This window comes from Varanus komodoensis, unplaced genomic scaffold, assembly GCF_004798865.1.
Source record: "Varanus komodoensis strain SLA01 unplaced genomic scaffold, ASM479886v1 scaffold8, whole genome shotgun sequence".
NCBI classification, from domain to species: Eukaryota; Metazoa; Chordata; class Lepidosauria; order Squamata; family Varanidae; genus Varanus; species Varanus komodoensis.
The window spans coordinates 6,679,420-6,692,393 of record NW_025336481.1 but is presented as its reverse complement, the minus strand read 5'-3'; the positions used below and the strand labels follow the sequence as shown (position 1 = coordinate 6,692,393).

General features: G+C 48.0%; 1 protein-coding gene across 1 annotated transcript in view; it reads left to right on the top strand.

The window, feature by feature from the left end:
- The first annotated feature begins 4,890 nt into the window (after positions 1 to 4,890).
- The window catches only part of NTSR1 (neurotensin receptor 1), a 111,275-nt gene continuing 103,191 nt past the window's right edge, over positions 4,891 to 12,974 (top strand). Inside the window, exon 1 of the mRNA XM_044455763.1 lies at positions 4,891 to 5,586. Coding sequence (XP_044311698.1) covers positions 4,891 to 5,586 — 696 coding nt within the window. The remainder of the gene's footprint in view (positions 5,587 to 12,974) is intronic.

Sequence of the window (12,974 nt, the reverse complement as noted above, 5' to 3'; positions counted from 1 at the left end):
TGTATGCCATCTCAGCCATGTTCACTTGAGAGGTCAGATAAAAAAAGTTTTAATAAATAAATAGTGGTGCATTTCTGTGTTCATTAATTACATTTGCCTTCCTCCCCATAGCTGAAGCTCTGTAAGCAGTCCCTGACTTAAACCATAAAATACAATTATTTAAAATTAATTGTACAGGAGCCTTGCCTTCTGTCATATCTTATCTCCTTTAAAGAAGCTGGGACCAATGTACGTGCGAAAACAAAACCAAAAAGGGATCTCTGGTTCAGGGTTGGCCATCTGCTATCTCACAATTTTAGATCTGCCCAAATGCACAAGACAAGCTGTAGTTAAAAATGCAGGCTGATTTGGCACAGTACTTAAGAGTATTTGGCGATGCTCAGGGAGTCTTGGCGTTGGGCCATAAAGTCATTCCCTGACTATGAACCAGTCACAACCTCAAAGGGTTGTTGTGTGGATAAAATGGAGTCATCCATAGATGCCCCACTAAGATCCTTAGGGATGGTCTAATGGTCAGGAATTCTGGGAGCTGTAGTTCAGTATATCAGGTGGGGAGCAAAGGGTGGGGAAAGATACATACCTGCTGACCCCTAGCTGCTGTTTTTAAATGCTATCGTGAGAGGGCGCTGATGTGGTTAATTTGGAGTCAGAAGATTGCATTGAGGTCCTCTCCATTTCTCCTCCCCTGCCCCATAATTTGTGGGGGATATTTTCAATATACTTTGAATTTACACTGATTTGTGTACCCCATCCACCTCTACACAATCATGATAAATGCCAGACTATACATAGGTAGAGATATATCAAAGCCCTTTCAATTATCCAGGGCCTTTTGCCGTGTTAGGAGTTTACATCACGTAGCCATTATTCCCCCATCCAAGTGAGCTGAAGTGTGTGTGTGTGTGTGTGTGTGTGTGCGTGCGCGCGCGCGCTTTCCTCTTTTGCTGATGCAGGTAATAATCTCCGACTCAGCTATTCAGCCAGGCTTCCTCTCCTGTCGCTGGGAATAGCAGCAGATACAGAACTGATGCCACAGTACCCAGAGCCATGCTTCCAGCATGACATCAGGCAACATTAAGAGCCACGGCTGCGGCTTCCGAGCCCTTCCCCTCCCAGCTCCAATCCAAGTCCCTGGCCAAATGCATCAGGGATGCCAGGGACAGTCCAGGGAGGAAGTCAAATGGACTTGCTGAAGAGGGGCAGAAGGGTGGCCACGTGTGAGAAATTATCTGGATGGCTCGGGGTGTCTGGTCGCCAGCGGAGCGGAGAGGCTTGGGCAACCTCTGCCCTGCAGTACAAAGCAGAGGCTCCCTTTCCAAAATAGAGGCTGTGGAAACCAGAAGTGCCTTCATTGACTGGCTCCATCTCAAAGCAGAGAGCATTGCCAAGCCCCCCGTGATGGGCCCAGTGAGCTATTTACACACTTGCTGCCAAAGTGTTTTTGCTCCCACAGCTTAAACAGCTGTGACACCGGGTTTTTCCTTCCAACGCTGGCGAGGCTGCGGATCTCCTGCCCATATCATCTTCCTTTGCTTGCTTTCTCACACTAAAACTTTCATGAGAGATTGAGGGAGGAGAGCAGCAGTGGCCTTCCTGATAGTATTTATTGATGTTTGCTGCTTTTTCGTTTGGATCCCCACCCTCCGTTCTCTTTCTCTGTCATTTCTATTTGGCTGTAACAGTGCAAGCAGGAAGTGTCCTTGTTTTCAGTTTTAAAGCACCTATATTTTAGGTGCTTTGGAGAAGGAGAATCCAGATTTCGTTATTGTTTCAGTCCTTAGGAGCCTTCATCCAGCAACTTTAGATGAGGATACTTCAGAAGAAATTAAACCGCCAGTGTCAAAGGTGATCTGCAGCTTATTGAATATAAATATGGATGCAGAATATAAACAAGGAAAGAAATTTTATATTCCCCTTCCCTGGGCCTTATTGGTTCCCTAAATAGGCAGAGAATGCTCTGTGGGCATCCAAAATTTCTCTCCACAACCTAAGAACAGAAGGCTTCTTGCCATGAACTTTATAAAGTTCCTCTGTCTTGCTGTTTCAGAAGTTCTCAGTGCACCAGGCTCTGACCTTCTCCATTCCTGGAAGACAACTGCTTTAGTAAAGAAAGTCATTTTGGTTCTCACAGCCAAAACCAGCTCTTCTCTAAGGAGTACACCTGGGGAAGCAGCTCCAAGGCATGAACTCTGGTCCTCCACCTAACCAGTGGAAGACCATCAGGCTCTGGCATGGCTCCAGGAAACCATCCTGGCTCTTGTGGACTCATCGTTATTTGTTTAGGGCAGATCCAAAGTCCTTATTTCTCACTGTGTTTGCACCGCTTTCAGGACCATTGCAGCAAATTAAGAAATAAATATGGAATGAAACACTTGTACGGGTGAGCATGGGAGCTGGCCACACAAGCAGGGATCGAGTAAACCCAGCCTAAATAGGAATGGGACATCCTTTTGTCTGGTGAAGGCCACAGTCCTTTGGGGATGGGGGCATATCTTGTTGGGGCCAGAGTCAAAAGCGAGCAGGGCCACCTCTCTTCCTTCATCTTCTGCTACCCCCTTTGCCATCCCTTTCCTCCTCTCTCAGATGCCTTTCCCCTCCCTCTTGCCGTCTCCTTTTTCTTCCCCATCCAGCAGGCTTCCAGGATAGAGCCAGATCCCTCTGGATCGTTTGCAGGGCCCTCTTGAAATTAAGCTAAGGGATACTTGCAGGAAGGCACCAGGGCTGCAATCCACCCAGCCCTGAAAAGGCGGCTGCATATGCATCCCCAAGAAGAAGGAAACACATCACCGAAAAAGGACGGCAATGGAGACCTTTTTCTTTCCCCAACTCTGCACTGGTGGTGGGGTGGGTGGAATGCAGGGAAGGTGTAACTCTCTCAGAGCAGCAGTCTGAATTCACATCACACATGCCTACACCAGAGCAGGTAGAGCAGACAGGCCTCAGCTACCTGCTTGATGATTGAGTAATGTGAGATTTGGTTTTCATGCAGACATTTCTGAACTTCCAAAGGCAGGCTGTAGATAGCATTGGCAGTGTGGGGGGGGGGGGGGGCGTTGTTCAGGTTTTAAAGCCAGACAGATATTGGAGCCTCAGGAAAGCTGACGGAGCTGCTCTTCCCATAGGGCGGACGGGATGGGCCAGCCTGATCTTCCAGCAGGGCCTGCTGTTGTCCTGGTGGCTTTCCCCTCGCCTGGCATGTTGCCTTGAAACCAGTCTTGGACTCAACAACCCTTCAAACAGGGGACATCTTGAAACAGAGGACTGCTTCCTGTGGGACACCTGGCCGAGCTGTTCTAGAGGCATTTGCTGCTTCCCTGCTGGCCAGCCATGCACAGGATGGTGACATCTCTCTCCTCCCTCCTCTCGTTTCTCCTGCCAGGTGCATGAAACCCAAAGGCACAAGAGGGGGTGGAATAGAGGAAGGGGAGAGAAGTGGAGCAGGAAAGGGACCTTGGCCACAGCTGCCACCTGAGACAGTGGGGTGCCCTTTGAGGGCTCTCCAGAGATCAGAGGAGGCACCTCAGTTGACCCCAGTGGAACATGGGCTTTGGCTTGCACATGGGCTCAGATAGTCCAGGGGGTTTTCTGGTTCTGGAAGGTCACTCCATTTCCAGAACCCAGAATACAGGTCAAGCCAACAAGGCAAGGAGGTGGGGAGAAGACCTAAGCCATTGCCGCACTCAGGCAAGTGAGCCAAGACACACAAGCATCCAGAATCGCTTTGCAGATCTGAGCAAAGAAACACCATCTGCGGTTTTGATCCAGGCGTTCAAAGGGCTCGTGCCATTTCAGGGACCCTGAAAACAAAGCAGGAGATGCACCTGTGTGAGTCCAGATGGAAACAAGAGAGACTTGTCTCAGGGCATTTAGTGAGTTGGCAGGTGCAAGATTTGCACTTAAGACTTCTGGGTGTAGAATTCAGTCTTTTAATCCCTAAATTGCACTAGCTGAGGGAGGGGGGGATCCCTTCCGTGCCCCAACATAGTCATCCACCAGATAATGAGTGTTGCTGTGGGTGGGGGGAACCCACTGCATTTTCAAGGGGTTGGGTTGTTTGGGTTGTATCCAAAACAACCCCAAAAACAAGGTTGGGATGCAACCTTACATCCTCCCACTCCTTGACCCTTTGGGGGACCCTTCCTAGCCACAACGCTGCCCAATCTCAAGATCTACTGCACGAATGCATCTAATTCTTTGCAGTACGCACGTCTTCAAAAACCGTGCAAACACTGGCGGGGGGGGGGGGGATAAAGTCAAATCCGTCTTATGTAAAAATTCAGGAACTTGAAGACAGACATAGGATGGCCGGGAGAACGGCCGGTTCTCTTTTGCTTTCTGTTGCTCATCCTGGGAATAAGAGAGAGGGGAGGGGGAGGGGAGAGATTACTGTCCTGCTAAACCACATTAGCGCTATTCACATCTGGAGAATGCAGGAGGAGGAGGAGGAGGAGGAGGCACGCACAAACAGCCAGCCGGGCCGAGAGGGGGGCATTACAGGGGAAGGCACGGGAGATGCTCGCTGCCTCGAGCAGCGCTCACGACGAGAAACCGCCGTCTGCCTCCTCGGAGCGGTTTCCGCGCCAGCCTGCCGAGAACGGCTCTTCCGATCCCCTCTGCCGTGCAAGGAGGGAAAGAGCGGCTTGTCAGCAAGCGCCTCCTCCCCGTCGCTTTAAAGCGAGACAAGTTTCCAGCTCGGGCTTGTAGTGGCAGCCTGGTCCTCGCCTCGCTGGCAGCAACGTGCCCGTCACGCCTCTGCAAAGACCGCCGCCTCCCTCCGCCAGGCTGAGCCTTCCTCCGAGGCTGCCACACTCCGGGTCGGAGCACCTTTGCCAGGACGTCCTCAGCGGAACTCCGGAGCACCTGCCCTGCTGCTCGGAAGACGGCCACGGCATGCGCCTGAACACAACTTCTTCGCTGCACCAGCCGGGATTCCTCTTGGGGCAGTTCCACATGCAGCCCACCAGCGATGCCGTGCCTACCCCCGGGAACCTCTCCAGCAATTCCACACTGGGGTCCCGGGTGCCCAACGAGGAGGACCTCGACGTCAACACGGACATCTACTCCAAAGTCATGGTCACGGTCATCTACTTGGTGCTGTTCTTGGTGGGGACCATCGGCAACTCCATCACCGCCTACACCCTGGTGCGGAAGAAGTCCCTGCAGAACCTGCAGAGCACCGTGCATTACCACCTGGCCAGCCTGGCGTTCTCCGACCTGCTGATTTTCCTCCTCTGCATGCCCATTGAACTGTACAACTTCATCTGGGTGCACCACCCCTGGGCGTTCGGAAATGACATCTGCAAGGGCTATTACTTCTTGAGGGATGCCTGCACCTACGCCACGGCTCTCAACATCGCCAGCCTCAGCGTCGAGAGGTACATGGCCATCTGCCACCCCTTCAAAGCCAAGAGCATCATGTCCCGAAGCAGGACCAAAAAATTCATCAGCTGCATCTGGGTTGCCTCCTTCCTGCTGGCCATTCCGATGATCATGACCATGGGGGAGGTGTACAAGGCCCCCGAGGACCCGACCTCGCTGATCTGCACCCAGATCGTGGAGGCTTCCACACTTAAGGTCGTCATCCAGGTCAGTCCCTGTGCCTGTTTTGCTTTGTGTTGTTGCTGGCAGCTGTCTAAACTGCACCCAGCCCTGGCTATGTTTAATACCTAGAGATCAGAGATTAGTGACTTAGAAAAAAAGAGGAGAAAAATATAGCAAGCAGACGCTCATTTTCCTATAAAGCCATAAGCTTTCCTCTGTCACACAGCAGATGACAGCTTCTCTCTAGCGCATGCTCGACTCCTCGTGTTGCGCTACAGTTTGGAGTCGTTGCGTGACGCCGCTCCCAAAAGACCGAAGCAAGCATGCTGAACTGTGCGGAGAGAGCTGCTTGGATTTGCTTGAAGGCTGTTTCACACAGGATGATCTTCTTCAGAGGAAGGGCTGAAGATGTTTCATCTTAAGTGCACACTGGAGAAATGTGGCATGCACAAAACAGGTCATATTTACACGTGTGTGGACCATTCAGGGACAACTGCAGAAGTAGTGAGTTGGGCTTAGCCTTTATTCCCTACTTTTTCGCCATATAATGTGTGAAATGGTCCTAAAGGTCAGGTTATAAACAGGGCTGAGTGTTCTCTGCACTGAAGAAATAAAGTTCAAAGCTGAACTCAGCAAACCGAGCAAATTACACCAATCAGACCAATGTCTTTGAGTTCTCTTGCTTTACATTAGTTTGTCTCCCTAAATTATTCCTACTGCTAAGGAGGCAGGGAATTGTGCAAAGCATGTCACTCCATCTTCTCTGACATCTAGAAATCTTAATCAGATTGGAATTCTTGCACTTTTTAACCAGGAATTGCAAGAATTCCTTCCCAGCAACAGGGGCTAGAAACTTGCTTTAAAACAACAATGAGGTCCACAAGAAACTGAATGCTGCATCCAGTTCTATCGTGTGTAGTTTTTCCGAGCTTGCACAGGATAGTCATATACAGAATTGTCCTACTTATAAGGACCAGTTTATGTTGACCAGTTCAGGTATGCAAAAGATCCCAAACCTTTTTGATGTTGCATATACACATATATCATGTATCCCTTTTAGAAAGAAAGAAAAATTATAGGAGGCACAGATTCTAAGCTTTTTGCTATTTTTTAATTGCCGTCATCATCTCTTCTGCCAATTAGAGCTGGCAAGAAAGAGTGATTTAACTGAAAAATCAAGAAACTGACGGAGTAGTTTAAGGAGAAATATCTTCATAGAATGTCTCTCTCCAGAACTTAGTTTCACTTGCTCATTTTCCTGATTCTTTAGGGTGTGTACTTCAGAAAAGCCTGTGTTTAGAACTGAACCTGTGTATAGAAATGCAGCATTCACCTATTGCTATGAATGTTTGCTATGTGTGTTTACTTAGAAGTGAATTCCATTGAGCTCAATAGCGTTTTTGTTTTTCCTACGCAACTAAACATGCAATTGCAGCCTTACCCCTTAATTGTAGATATGTTTACTTGGAAGTGAATAGGCACAGAACCCCCTCCTAGGTTTATGGACATCACTGTCTTAAAGGCAAAGCTTCATTCTTCATCTGCTTACTTGAACACAATGGGACTTGCCTCCTTGAATTGCACCGTTCAAGGAGGCCTCTGGCTTCTTGAGATGCCCGGAGACTAATGGGGCAGGCTGGAAATCCAATCAATCAATCAGTGTGGATCAAGATGATGCATCTGCACCTCACAGAGTATATGTTCTTAAGCGCAAATGATTTTCTCAGCAAATGCACCTTACTGGGTAGTAGAGGAGCAGATAGGTAGGAATCATGCACACAATAGGTAGGTGCTGTTCATAAAATCGTTGCACACAAATTCTTGGAGCTAATTGGGAAAAAATGGAGCTAGTCCTCAGAGCTAACTGTGAGCATTGTGGCCCACTGAAAATCTGTGCCTGAATGGACTCCTGGATGAAACCTACAGATGGAGAAAAATATTTGGATGTGGTGAATGACTGGAAAAATCCAGAGCAAGCTTGCTTGTGCCATACAAGTTTACTGAGCCATGAATTTAAGTGCAAGGAAAGTTTGAATCGATAGCAGTGTCAGGCAAGCAGCTTCACTTTTAACCAACTGCAAAACAAAAAGCAAAGCCCAAACTAACCGGAAACAGCAGTTGCTGTTTCAAAAGGCAAACACTACATAATTAAATGGTATTTCAGAAAGGTGTGTACTGACCACAAGATTCAGTCTGAGCCTTGATCTAAGGATTTGGAAAACAGGCCAAAACTTGGCTCCAAATTGAAATCTGAGTTTAGAATTCCAAATTCTTCTTTGTGGTCTCTGAGCATCAGACATATTGGTGGGTGTTGGGGGCTCGTGGAGCCTAACTTCAGGAGGTTTCTATCTACAGTTGAGCAAATTTTGGTGGGGAACCCTCCCACACCTTCAGGGTCAATATATTTTAGGGCTACCCACCCATTCCTTCAGTTCTTCCTCACTTGCCATTTTGGTTGACTTGGAACACTCATTCATCATGATTGCTAGCAGTAGCGGATTTTGTTTTCCTTTCTTACCTTCTCATCTCCTCATGTTTCCCTTCTCTGTTAAAATAATAATAATAATGCTCTTTCTTCATTCACCATTTTATGTATTTGGCAGAATAGAATGACATTTTGAGGCATTAGAGTCCTTTTTGAAGAGGCTGTCCCTCCCAAAGCTCGGGCAAACAGGTGGGAAGAGTTGGGTCCTTCCTTCCTTCCTTCCTTCCTTCCTTCCTTCCTTCCTTCCTTCCTTCCTTGAGAGAGAGAGAGAGAGAGACAGACAGACAGAGATCTATATATATATATATTTAGGGGAACTGCTGGAAATTTTTTTTCTTTCTAAGCAGAACTGGGTGAAAGTGACAAACATCTCAAGTTCCAGATAAATAGATCCAGGGGGCTTGTTTTATGTTTATGGTTTTATGACAGGCAAGATTGTTTTAAATTTGTTTTCAGATTGTTATGTGATACTGTAAAGTATATTCTGTGCACAGTTCTGAGAGCTTGTCTAATCAAAATACCGTCAATAAAGAAATAAGGGTGAGGTTATGCCCAGTGGTTTCCCCCTCAGTAAAAACTGCATATGTCCCAGAGGCATCTTGCAAAATTTCAGAAAGACAAGGTAGGATGACTCAAATGTGGTTTACAGTCTTGGGTTCCTTGGTGCTCAACTGGCACCAAAAGCACAGAAAGCGCAGCTGGACAAGGGTAGACGCTGGGTCTGCAGCATTCAAAGCAGAGGAAGGACTGGGTAACATCCAGATGGGCTGCACATCACCAGGTTGCAGAAGCCGAATCAAATCCCTTTGCTCATGGGATGGAGAAATTGCACTGCACACGGAGCGCAAGAGGAATTCCTGGGATTGGAGAGCCCCGGTCAAGCCCTTAATGTTCAATCAACAGCAAAGCCACCCACCCCAAACCTCCACTCCCTCTTTTTCCACCTCCTCTTCCCACCATGAGCTTTCCCTGATATGCAGAGCCTTGGGGGAAATGGATCTCTTCTCAGAGACACCCTGTCCAACTCTCCTTGTTCTTCGGAATCCTAAACCTCCAGGAGTGCTCCGCCTCAGATGTGGTCTGTCCAGGAGGCGTAATTCAGACACCTCCTAAACTGCCCCCCAAGCCCCAGTTCAGTGTGGGATGGTGGGATTCGGACACATGCAAAGTGCATGTGCATATGCACACACAGCGGCATGCGTGTACATGCAAGTAAATACCTGCAGATCCATGGGGAGCAAAGTTGCATTCTCAGGGTACTCACATACCCAGGGCCTGGGGTGGGCTGAGCAGAAGCCAGAGAGATGGAGCAAGCAGCACCCTGCTCCAAAATCAAGGTAGGGTGGACTCTGCTTTGCACAACTGGAAGAGCAAATTCACACTCATCAGCTCACATCATCACCCTCAGGGCTGTTAGCGAGTGTGCCCTCTTTTAAAAGCATGCATGTGGTCAAGGTAGAAATTCTAATTTCCGTGAGCAGCTCTGAAGGCTGAGCCCCATCTTCAGGGGGAAGGAACCTGGTCCTGTGCTTGGGATGAAGAGCAGATGGTCTTTCCAGCAAGAAATCAGTCGCTCGTTGGTCCATCTAAGTCAATGCCCTGTCAGGTCCCGCATGGTCTGTTCTCCCCACCAAAAAAACACTGCCACTCTCCCAAAAGCTCTGAGCTCAGGTTGGCCAACGAAAAATGTCTTCAGAATTGCAGGTGCTGGAAAAGCATGTGGGGAGATTCACACACTTCAAAAAATGCACACAATTGATGTGTACATTTGGGAAAATGTGCATGAAAGTGATGTTGTAGCTGTTGTTATCATGTTGCATTTATGTCCAGCCTCTTATCTATATCTGGAGGGCCCCGAGCAGGGCTGCAGCATGTGGAGAGAGGGGAGGGTTAACCCTTTTCCTCCCAGCCACATCCCCTCCTCGTGCAGTCATCTCCTACAGTGACAGTAAGATGCCCCATGGGCACTAATTCTCGCTAACTGATGCATTTGTGTGTGTGTGTTCGGGGGAGGGGGAGGTCTGAGTGGGGAGGGGGAGAATGAACTCTCCCTTCCCCTGCACAGCAGTTCTGATTCACATCACCCCATTTATTTGCTATATGTATAGCCTGCCTTTCCCCACCAAAGCTGATGTACATAATTCTCCTCTCCATTTTTTCTTCACAACAACAACCTGTGAGGTAGGTTAGGCCGAGAGTCCATGCCTGGCCCAAAGTCAGCCAGTGAACTCCCTGGCTGAGTGGGGACGGAAACATGGGAATTTCCAAGTCCCAGTCCAATGCCCTAACCATTCTAGCACCGGGGCCTTCAAATATTCCTCTTACGTGAATGTGCACACATTTTCAAGTGAACAGAAAAAGCAGAACAAAGCTCCAGGTCTCTTAGGGAATGCGCTGTGTGGTAGAACCTCAGCATGCTCCCCTTTCACTGATCTGTACATCCCTCCGTTGGATCAGGGCATTTACCGGAGGCCAATCCGTTATGCTCCTTCCTCCTGTGGAAACTGGAGAAGGAGGCCGTGTTGCTCCCAGTCACTGCCTCCCCCACAACACACGTCCATCATCCTTGCAGTACAAGTTGTGTGATTGTTTTGACACCCAGAAGCCCAGAAGATGATGGCTGCCATGTCAGACCATTGCTCCAAGAGGCTCAATGATCTCAGCCGTGACCAGCAGAACTGCAGCTGAGATGCACAGAGATTGTAAAATCCGTTGCATCTGCAGATCGTCAGCAGCTTGTGTCCATCATGTATTCACTGATGTACTTGGGTACTGTGCAAATCTGAAAACTCCCCAAAATGTGCAGCTTCCCGCAAGATACACAAATCTCCCCCAAATGCCCATTTTCATGCTTTAGCCTAAGCCGAGAGAAATGTAGTTTATGTCAGAGTTTGTATTTTCTACTATTAAGCTTACATAACTGTGAGGATTTTTAAAATCAGTGGAATCAACCCGAGTCATGAAAACTTAGCCCATGAAAGAACATGGGTGGGAGTCTTAAAAATGCCTAATCATTTGAGTCCATTGCAGAGGTCTTTGGCATGCCTAGTTGCAGCTGGTGGGGCTCACCGGGCCTTCTCCATGCACAGAAGGTGCTTTAGCAGCATCCTGAGAGTGGTACAACGCCTTTGTCTGGGGGGGGGGGGAGGTTGCACCTGAGTGCTCCTATGGGGCTCCTCAGCCACTGCAGCTTTCATTTTAAGCTTTGTAGGAGCTATCCAGAGTGCTGAACCCCATCCCCCAAATCGGCTCACCACCATGGAGCCCTGTGGGTAGCTTTTCTAAGGCTCCAAGGAAAGACTGCAGTGGATAAGAAGTTTCACTGACGTCGTGGTCAACAGCCTTCCTGCTCTTTGTCAGATGGTAGGAATGAATTTCAGGAACCAGCCAGCCCTTGCTGGAGTTACTACTGGAACTAACTAACTAACATGTCAAGGTAACTAAGGTAGGCAGTGGCAAACCCAGGGCAGGGACAGGTAACTTCACAGTTCTTAGCTGGATTCCTGTGAGTAATTAGTTCAGACTTTTGTCAAGCAGAATCGGTCCCATGCCCAGTGGCAGCTTCATTTTGGGGGGAACATAATAATTCAGACAAAGATTGTGATGGAAGGTTCTTTCATAGGCAATGATACATGTGTCCATTTGAACTACCTACCCATCTCTTGGGATTTAATGCCCAGTCAACATAAATGGATTTTCTCTGCCCTTTTGATCGCCAAGAGCCTGATATTACAACATTGGAAAGTTAAACAGACACACGCTATAACGCAATGGGATGAGAATTTGATAAAACTTGAGATTTTTGAGCAGGTGGGCTTTAGGAACAATTTACAAATATGGATATCTGTGTTAACTTTATGCATACTTGTTTTAGAAATTGTAGTATGTTTCCTTATATATTAATACATAGGGATATGTAACTACTGGTATGGATCTCTCTAAATCTTATCTCTCCCCATTCCACAAAGAAACCCTGCAATGTTTTATTTGTCTTCATGGTATGGGTTAGGGTTTTGTTTTAATTTTTGCAATGCACAAAAAAAATTTACAATAAAAAGAGCAATTGGTCCTTCCCCGACGGCCCACAGGGCAAGCCGGGAGAAGGGAGCAGAAAGCGAATGGAAAGGTGGAAGGAATAGCAAGAAAGGTTCAGGAGCTTCCCTCTCACCACCACTGAGTCTGACCCTGCTCACCAGTTCCACACAATCCCTGCCACATTGTCCCCAAAGTAAAGAGACCCTCAAAAGAACAAATTCACCACTCCTGATCTAGGGGAACACGGCAGGTCAACTTAGGTGAGAGATGTGGTTGCTAGAATGACCAGCCCCACCTGTCCTGCCCTCCGAAAGAAGTCCAGAGGGCATAAGCGAGGCAAGAACAAGCAGCAGAGTGACTTCAGAAAGTGCACTCACCTGCTTCCTGCAGGAAAATGCCACAGGGAGCATATTAAAGGAATGCAGCCACCAGCCCCGCGATGGGCTTTCAGTGCTCCAAGGAGTGCTTCACTGCCGGATATGTCTTGTGAACAAATCTGTAACCTGCGGCCATGTTCCCCAGGTAAATCCCACAGGGCACAGCTAGTACTCTCCAAATTAGGTATCTCCAGACATATTAAGAGCATTGAAATGCTATCCTTCCGATTTAAAAGCAGAGTCACACACGCCCCACAACCAGTGTGGCTTTTGCAGCAGATTAGAGTTACGGTCATCATAAAACAAGTGAGAAAACAGAGCATCCAACGCAGGTGTGAGAGGAAAGTTCAGGTGTAAATGAAGCAGAGAACACAGAGATAGAGATGGAGGGAGGAATTTTGTCATCAGAGAAAGAGATGGGGGTATACTCTAAATAGGAAGCTAACACATGTTGAAAAGCTCTTTCTTACCTTTTTAAAACTTCCAATTAAGGCTAAATAGCTCTGACAGATGTGGTCTTGCAGAAACTGTCAGAT